The sequence below is a fragment of the Hipposideros armiger genome, unplaced genomic scaffold (assembly GCF_001890085.2).
Source record: "Hipposideros armiger isolate ML-2016 unplaced genomic scaffold, ASM189008v1 scaffold_7, whole genome shotgun sequence".
Taxonomy (NCBI): domain Eukaryota; kingdom Metazoa; phylum Chordata; class Mammalia; order Chiroptera; family Hipposideridae; genus Hipposideros; species Hipposideros armiger.
Window position 1 is genome coordinate 2,420,368 of NW_017731357.1, and position 9,300 is coordinate 2,429,667.

Consider the following 9,300-nt stretch of genomic DNA (forward strand, 5'->3'; position numbering starts at 1 on the left):
GTGTGTGTGTGTGTGTGTATGTGTGTGTTTTCTGTCTTTCACAACACTGACATTTTTGAAGCATCTAGACAGAATATCCCACAGTTTGGCTTTGTCTAATTACTTCATGATTTTATTTGGATTAAACATTTTATCAATGTGGTATATTTTTTATTCTGTACATTTTTTTTCTTACTGGCTAAGTAGATTGTCAATATTGTGCATGCTGTGGGAATTTATTAAATACTCTGTGTTAATAACTTGCTGAATGGATCATTTATGCCTGTTCTAGAAGTAGGTTTCTTTTTACCTATGAGATTATTGCTTGGCTGTGGCTTGGAGGCCTAGAACAGTGCTGGGCATAGAGTAGGCCCTCAGTATCTGTTAAATATACCTATTATCTCAGTAGCTGAGAAGCTTACTGGGCCTGGCTGGGGGCTCTAGGCTCCTTCAGTTTGTAATAGACAGCCTTAGCATCATGTGTGGTGGTCGGCACATGCTGTAGTAGGTACACAAGCATTTTTGCTAAATATTTATTGAATTGAGGAAAACATCTGAAAATGTTGTTAGCTCCAGATTCAATAATTAAGAGTATTTTTAAAAGTTTTGCTTTGTTTTTCTTATTGTGGTAAAATATACTTAACAAAACTTAACATTTTAACTTTTTTTTTTAGCTGAGCCATCCTGTCACCTGTTGGCAGCTCAGCAGCAGCTCAGCTCGGGCCGTGAATTGAACCGGCGACTCTGTTGCTCAGAGCTTGCATTCTTGAGCGAGCTCTTAACCAGCTGAGCCACTCGGCCGGCTTAACTATTTTTTTTTATTTTTTTTTATTTTTTTTGTTTTTTATTTTTTTTGTTTTTTAGCTGAGCCATCCCGCCTGGCTTAACTATTTTTAAATGCACAATTCACTGGCTTTAAGTATATCCATACTTTTGTGCAACCATTACCACTATCCATTTCCAGAACTTTTTCCCAAACAGAAACTCTCACCATTAAGCAGTAACTCCCACAATTAACCCCTCTCCTCAACCCTTGGTAACCTCTGTTCTACTTTCTGTCTCAATGGATTTGACTGTTCATGTAAGTGGAATCATACAACACTTGTCCTTTTTTTGTCTGTCTTATCTCACTTGCCTAATGTTTTTGAGGTTCACCCTTTTTGTAGCATAATTAAGAGTATTTTTGTTTAAACTTTATGTTTCAGGGAACAGAATTTGTCAAACAGAACATTGTGCTATCCAGTGGATTTGTGGGAGGCTTTTTGCTAGGCCTTGCATCTTAAGGATATGAATATTCTACCACAGTGGAGTCACCTAGGAGAAGAGAAGTGGTGGCGACAAGGTGGGCTGTCAACATTACACGTCGCCAGACTCTCCGGGGTGACGAGAAACAACTAGCTGGACAATATCAAACTCACAACTTAGCGTTTTGCCATCTGCAGTTTGGCAAACTAGTATCTGCTATAAAACAACCTATATGGTACGTGTACAATAGTATTCCTGAGCAAAACATGGCTTTCATTTGTTTAAATCAGATGTTCTTTATTGTGCTTTGTAGTATAGTGCTGATAATTACAAATCTGTATTATAGCTTCAAAATTAGGGCTGACTTGTTTTGAAAGATACGTTTGCAATAAAATGAAGAGCTGTAATGCCCTTTTGTGGAAGGATTTAGAAATAGTAGATTATTAATGACGTGAAAGCAGATTTAATACCAATTTTTAGGTTGTTGTTCCCTGCAGCTCTTACTTTGCTCATATAATGACCATAGTAAACAGTTTCAAGAAAGGCTCTTCTAAGGAAATGTTACATGTTTAAAGCTCTTTTTGTTTTTTCTTTTTGATGTCTGTAGTTGTAAAAGTATATCTTCTTGTATGTAAGCTTCTAATGTTTTTATTGATATATTTATCCTGGCAGCCTAAGCAGAACTATTTTGAGGGTACATATAGTTGGGTCACTGATTCATTTTATTAACTTTGAGTGAATCTCCTTTCCCATTTCTAAAAGTCGTAATTATAATTTTGGCCTCTTCTTCACAAAGAGGTAAAAATCACCTGAAAATACTCAGTAGTATAGTATGAATTTACTGTCTAAAGAACAGAGATTTTTCTATATAATCATTAAATTGTAGCTTAAACAGAATTATCTCCTTGATCTTGTCTGACAGTAAGTGCTAAGGCTTTCAAATTTTTGGTAGCATTTTGTTGGCTGAACACTAGGCTATTTGACTTGATTCTCAGGGCTGACATCACACTCCCTTTGTGGCTTCTTTGCCCAGAAAAGCTTTCTGTATTGCTTGTTTTGTCTGTAGAGTTCTAGGTTGGAATTGGAAAAAATATCAGAACAAGTGTTGGAGTCTTCAGATTGGAAAGACTTTGCTGATATTCAGACTATCTCCTTTTGATAGGAAGTGCTCATAGTATATTTTGTGTATTGTAAAATAAGGCATTTGATACTTTCAAGATTGGTTACAGTTTGTGTGCTTTCATTATTGTAAGACCCCTTAAAATTGAATGTGGGATTGATCTTTCTTTTCTTTTCTTGACTTTCATTAGTGCCTCAGACACAATGCTAAATAAAACTCAGACTTTCTTAATATGAAGTGATTTTGCTTATAAATATTTGTTTTTTTCTGCTTTGAGCTTTTCTCTATTTCTGCCTTACCAAGCTATTCATTGCTGTGGAATTAAAAGGGAGAAATATTCTACATTAGGTAGAACTTTGGCTGCGCTTCTCTGCTCCCTATCTGTGTGATGCTTTCATCTGGTACAGTGGGGTGGGCTACTGTGGGGAGCTCTAGTAGCTGGCTCAATTTATTCATTTTGGAAATATTTATAGTGTCTGTTCTGTGTATGATACACTGGGGAAGTGGGGGGAGGGGTGCACAAAAGCGTCTGCCATCAAATAGAGACTAAAATATTTCCATATGAAAAGTTATAATAAAATAGGAGAACCTGGATATGATTTGGTAGCAAATGAGTCATAGGGATAACTGCTTTCAGAGTCCAAACATGAATGAAAACTGAAAAAGAGAGCACTTCATTTTTACCTATACATTTCTAAGTATGTGTTGATTTGTTTGAAAATACTTGTATAAAATGCAAAATATTACCAGTGCTCTCCATACTGCCTCCTCTCTCTTAGTGCCACTTGTTCTGCCTCATGTGTGCACCATTTCCCCACTAGCTAATATGCTACTTAAAGCAGTTGTATGTGTTAATCACTAACCTGTGGCTCACACTATGTAATGCTTTGCTCACGGTAGGTATTCAGTTAATACGGATGAGTGAAGGAGCATGTGAAAAATATATAATTGTGCTAAAGTTGGTGTCAACCTATAGGAAACCTATAGCAGTCTAGTGAATCAGGCTCCATCAGAAAGGACTTGGTGGGGCTTGGTTGGAATGAAAAGCCTATAGCCTGCCTTTGTTTAAAATGGGGATTTTTATATTTGAGGGCATGAAGGCTGTTTGCAAGATTTATTAAAACTTGAGTATATGGAATATAGGCATTTTGTGGTACAGGCTTCGGAAGCTATATAAGAACATTTTGACTGATTTTTAATTTTTGTTCTTATATCCCTCTCCAACCCCCCTCACAAGAAAAGATGATTTTTAATAAGCAATATGAATGAAATATGTTCATTATAGAAAAATATATGACCATAAAGAATATACAGAATGTTTCTAATATGTTTTATTTAGAGATAATTGTTGTCCATATTTTGGTAGATAACCTTTGGAGTCTTTCCACCTGTGTATGAGCACATGCCATGTGTATTTTGTATAAAAATTGAGTCATAGTTGAGTTACTATTTTATAAGTAGTTATTTTCAGTTACATTTTAGGAATATGGTTTTATAATAGTAGGTACATTTTTGATGAAAGAAAATAAGTGCCTATCCTTATCTCCTTTTATGAAACAGCCATTAATAATAGTTCTTTTTATATACTATATTTTAATAGTTATATTACTTTTATTGTTCAAGTTTGGAGAGTGTATATTGAATGCCCACTGTGAAAGGTAAGGAATTTTGTGCACATCCACCATGCCCTCCCTTTTTTATTGCTAATGTATTTGTAGTTTTTTTAGTAGATGCCTTTATTACTTTAAATAACATATTTTTCTGTCTTTATTTACCAACTTTAGATAATATCTGCTAACTCCCTGTAATTAAAGATGAAGAAAATAAGCATACATTTTCCCTGCTATCCTCTGGCCTTCTGATTTTTATTAAATTACTATTACTTTTAATATTACATTCAAGTGATAGAATTCTGTGCAATTATTAAGAGGAATGTAGAACTATATACATCGATCTAATAAGATCCACATGATAGTGATAAAAATCAGGTTACAAACAGTGTGATCCCACTATTTTGAAAAACTACGGGTGAGTATAAGTATGCACACAGATATTCATAGAGGCTATCTCTGAGAGCTTGGTATATAAGGATTTTCACCTGGTATTTTCAACACTTTTATGTTGTCTGAAGTCTTTATAGTGAGTACATATTAATTTGTCGTTAGCAAAAGTTATTTTTTTAAGAATCAGGAATAGGGATTCAATAGATTATTGCTATTTTAGGGGCCTTTTTGTTTTTAACTTTTCTGCTTCATTCACTGAATTTATTTTTTAAGTTTTTGTCAAAATAATGCACATAGTGCAAGAAATTAAATGGTATTTGGTGACAAATACAGCTTCTAAAAAAAGGAGCTCTTCTCTGCTCTACTTCTCTCCGACTTAGTGGCTTTTTCCCCAGCAGAGTGTCACCTGTATTGGTTGTTTCTCTTGGTATTTTCTACAACCGTATTTCTTAGACTTTCTATTGTGATAAATGGCTTGACTTGGACTTCCTATTATGGTAGATAAGGATTTAGCTCTATAGCACCTTCCTTTTTGCATCCTTGCAGTAACAATTTATTAAATTCTTATAAAGTTTTATACATTACTATGACAAATATTGTTTACTATTGAATAAGGACACAACTTCCTACAGGTACCTTTATGTGGGTTCAGTTGGAATCTAGCTTTAGCCTGATCCTGCGACTAGCTCTGGAGCATGAAAGGCACTGTGGCTGGTAGAATAATGGCTCCTCAAAGATCTTCACATCCTAATCCCCTGAACCTGTGAATACATTAGGCTATATGGCAAAGGAGAATAAAGGTTGCAAATGCAATTAAAGTTGCTACTCAACCAACCTCAAAGAGATTATTCTGGAGTATCCTAGTGGGCCCAATGTAATCACAAGAGTCCTTAAAAGAAAAAGAGTGAGGCAGAAGAGAATGTCAAAGAGGGAGATTTGACTATGGAAGAACGTTCAGACAGATGCTATGTTGTGGCTTTGAAGATGGAGGAAGGAGGCCATGAGCCAAGGATTGCTGATGGCCTCTTGAAGCTAGAAACAGCAAGAACACGGACTCTGTCCTGTTGCCTCCAGAGAGGAACACAGCCCTGCTGACAACTTGATCTTAGCCCGGTGACACCCATGTTGGACTTCTTACCTCCACACCTATAAGGTAATAAATTTGTGTTGTCTTAAGCCAGTGTATTTGTGATAGTTTGTTATAGCAGCAATAGAAAACTAATGCTGGCACCACTGAGTTGTCCTCTCTCGTGGCAAGGGAGCTGGCTTTTTGTATCCCCATTTCAAGCATTGGCTGCAGTCTGCCCTTAGGGGTTGGGTGAGTAACCTCCCAACCAGGAAGCACCTGTCCTGTTGAGAGCAATTCCCAGGAGAATGGTGCAACTGTCAGCCATAGCAGCTGATACTGTAGTTGGGCAGCTGGCCTAAAGAGATGGATCTCGGTGGGACACCAACAGTCTCCACTGCAGTAAATCTAAGCCAGCGCCGCATGTATAAAACAATAGTTATATCCTCTTGGGGGTGGAAGGGCAATAAAACAAATGTGGAACTGAAATATTTGGATTTGTAATGTAAAATACGAGTATTGTTCCAAAACATTGATTAATCTCACATTTAAGTTGAGCATGCATGTTAAAATTTTAAGAGCAATCCCTAAATGAATTACTATTGGTTATGAACAGATTGATACATTTCAAACATACAAATAAGCAATCTAATCTAAATGCAGGAGAGGAAGAAGAAAGAAGCAAAGAGAAAGCAGAATAAATAGGAAACATAAAATAAGATGGTGAAAATAAATCCAAACATATCAGTAATCACACTTCAATAGAAGTGAACAGAATTCACAGTGATTTTATATCAACATCACTATGCACCTCAAGCAGTGGGATTAGAGCTACAGAAAAGGAAATGTTTAGAAAACATCACTATTCAGTTGAGAATTAGCCAAGCCTCAATATGTAATAAAGCCTCTTAATTTTCCTTCTAATCTTCCTGCCACCAGCCCCAATTTGGGATAGACTCAGCACTTACTGTTTCTTATATCTCGTGTGTTCTTTCTTGGATTACTTATATTTTTGGTTGAGCTACTATTTTTTAATTAAATTTTTTTGGGTGACATTGGTTAGTAAAATTATATAGGTTTCAAGTGTGTATAAATAATATAGTCTATGAGGTCTGACAATTAAGTTCACGAACTCATCCTAGAAAAAGTGCTACATACTTCATTGCTGAATATCACTACGGTCACCTTCAAAGTACTCCCCTTAGGAAGCTATGCACCTAGTCCACCCTTCAAAGCAATTTTGGAACTCTTTTTCTGTAATGGCCATCAGAGCTGTCGTCATATTACCCTTGATGTCCTGAATGTCATCAAAATGTCTTCCTTTCAATATTTCCTTTATCTTCGGGTAAAGAAAGAAGTCATTGGGGGCCAGATCAGGTGAGTAGGGAGGGTGTTCCAATACAGTTATTTGTTTACTGGCTAAAAACTCCCTCACAGACAGTGCCGTGTGAGCTGGTGCATTGTCATGATGCAAGAGCCATGAATTGTTGGTGAAAAGTTCAGGTCATCTAACTTTTTCATGCAGGCTTTCAGCGCTTCCAAAGAGGAAACTTGGTTAACTGTTTGTCCAGTTGGTAGAAATTCATAATGAATAATACCTCTGATATCAAAAAAGGTTAGCAACATCATTGCAACAAGTTTGTAAACTTAATTGTCAGACTTCATATAATACATCATCTATATATCACATTGTGTGTTCACCACCCAGAGTCAGTTCTCCTTCCATCACCATATATTTGACCCCCTTTATGCTTTTCTACCACCCTCCTCCCCCTTACCCTTTGGTGACCACCAAACTGTTGTCTGTGTCTGTGAGTGTCTTATTCGTTTGTTGCTTTCAGTTTTACTTCCTACATATGAGTGAAGTCATATGGTTCTCGACTCTTCCTGTCTGACTTAATTCACTTAGCATAATAATCTCAAGATCCATCCATGTTGTCACAAATGGAAGTATTTCATCTTTTCTTGTGGCTGAGTAATACTCCATTGTGTATATATACCACATCTTGTTTACCCAATCATCCATTGGAGGACATTTTGGTTGTTTCCATGTCTTCACTGAATAATGCTCCAATGAAAATGGGGATATATATATCTTTATGGATAAATATTTTCAGATATTTTTGGTAGATATGCAGAAGAGCGATTTATGGGGTTGTATGGTAATTATATTTAAAAATTTTTGAGGAACCTCTGTACTGTTTTCCATAGTGGCTGTACCAGTTTACATTCCCACCAGCAGTGTAGGAGGGTTCCTTTTTCCCCACAGCCTCTCCAATACTTGTTATTACTTGTCTTGTTGATAATAGCCATTCTAACAGGTGTGAGTGGTATCTCATGTGTGGTATTGATTTACATTTCCTTAATAGCTAGTGAAGTTGAACATTTTTTCATATATCTGTTGGCTATTTGTATGTCTTCTTGGGAGAAGTGTCTGTTCAGGCCTTCTGCCCATTTTTTAATTGGATTGTTTTGTTGTTGAGTTGCATGAGTTCTTCATATATTTTGGATATTAGCACCTTATCGGAGGCATTGTTTGCAAATACCTTGTCCCACTTGGTTGTTTGCCTCTTTGTTTTGTTGATGGTTTCTTTTGCTGTGCAGAAGCTTTTTATATAGTTTGATATAGTACCATTCATTTATTTTTGCTTTTACTTCCCTTGTGTTTGAGGTCAAATTCATAAAATCCTCTCTGAACTCAAGGTCCATACGTTTAATACCTCTGCCCTCTTCTATGCAGTTTATTGTTTCAGGTCTTATGTTTAGGTCTTTGATCCACTTTGAGTTAATTTTGGTATATGGTGACAGATAGAAGTCTAGTGTCATTCTTTTGCATGTGGCTTTCCTATTTTCCCAGCACCATTTATTGAAAAGGCTTTCTTATATACTAACAATGAAATTTCAGAAAAAGAAATGAAAAAAAGAAACAATTCCTTTTTCAATTGCAACAAAAAGAATAAAATACCTCAGAATAAACCTAACAAAGGATGTGAAGTACCTGTACACTGAAAACTACAAGACAGTGTTAAAAGAATTTGAAGAAGAGAGAAAGAAATGGAAAGATATTCCACGTTCATGGATTGGAAGAATCAACATAGTTAAAAATGGCCATATTACCCAAAGCAAAATACAGATTTAATGCAAACCCCATCAAAAGCCCAGTGGCATTTTTTCAGGAAATAAAACAAAAATTCATCAGATTTGTATGGAATCACAAAAGACCCCAAATAGCCAAAGCACTCCTAAGAGAAAAAACAATGCTGGAGGTATCACACTCCCTGACTTTGGTTTATGCTACAAAGCGACAAAGCAGCATGGTATTGGTAGAAAAACAGACACACAGACCAATGGAATAGAATTGAGAACCCAAAAATAAACCCACATACATTGGACAGATAACTTTTGACAAGCCAAAAACATTCAATGGAGAAAAGACAGCCTCTTCAATAAATGGTGCTGGGAAAATTGGAAAGCCATGTGCAAAAGAATGACACTAGACTGCTCTCTGTCACTGTGTACCAAAATTAACTCAAAATGGATCAAAGAACTACACATAAAACCTGAAACAATAAACTTCATAGAAGAAAACATAGGTGCTAAACTTATGGACCTTGGGCTCAAAGAGCATTTTATGAATTTGACTTCAAAGGCAAGGGAAATAAAAACTAAAATAAATGAATGGGCCAATATCAAACTAAAAAGCTTCTGCACAGCAAAAGAAACCATTGACAAAATAAAGAGGCAACCAACCAAATGGGAGAAGATTTTTGTAAACAACGCCTCTGTTAAGGGGCTAATATCCAAAATATATAAGGAACTCATACAACTCAACAACAAAAAAACCAAGCAGTTCAATTAAAAAATGGGCAGAGGACCTGAATAGATAT

At 36.0% G+C, this 9,300-nt stretch overlaps 2 protein-coding genes across 2 annotated transcripts in view; both read left to right on the top strand.

The window, feature by feature from the left end:
- The window catches only part of FUNDC1 (FUN14 domain containing 1), a 23,211-nt gene extending 20,630 nt beyond the window's left edge, over window positions 1–2,581 (top strand). Inside the window, exon 5 of the mRNA XM_019649732.1 lies at window positions 1,185–2,581. Coding sequence (XP_019505277.1) covers window positions 1,185–1,262 — 78 coding nt within the window. The 3' untranslated portion in view covers window positions 1,263–2,581. The remainder of the gene's footprint in view (window positions 1–1,184) is intronic.
- Window positions 2,582–2,664: 83 nt separating this feature from the next.
- EFHC2 (EF-hand domain containing 2) overlaps window positions 2,665–9,300 on the top strand; it is a 373,002-nt gene continuing 366,366 nt past the window's right edge. Inside the window, exon 1 of the mRNA XM_019649716.1 lies at window positions 2,665–5,500. The gene's annotated coding sequence lies outside the window, so the exon portion shown is untranslated. The remainder of the gene's footprint in view (window positions 5,501–9,300) is intronic.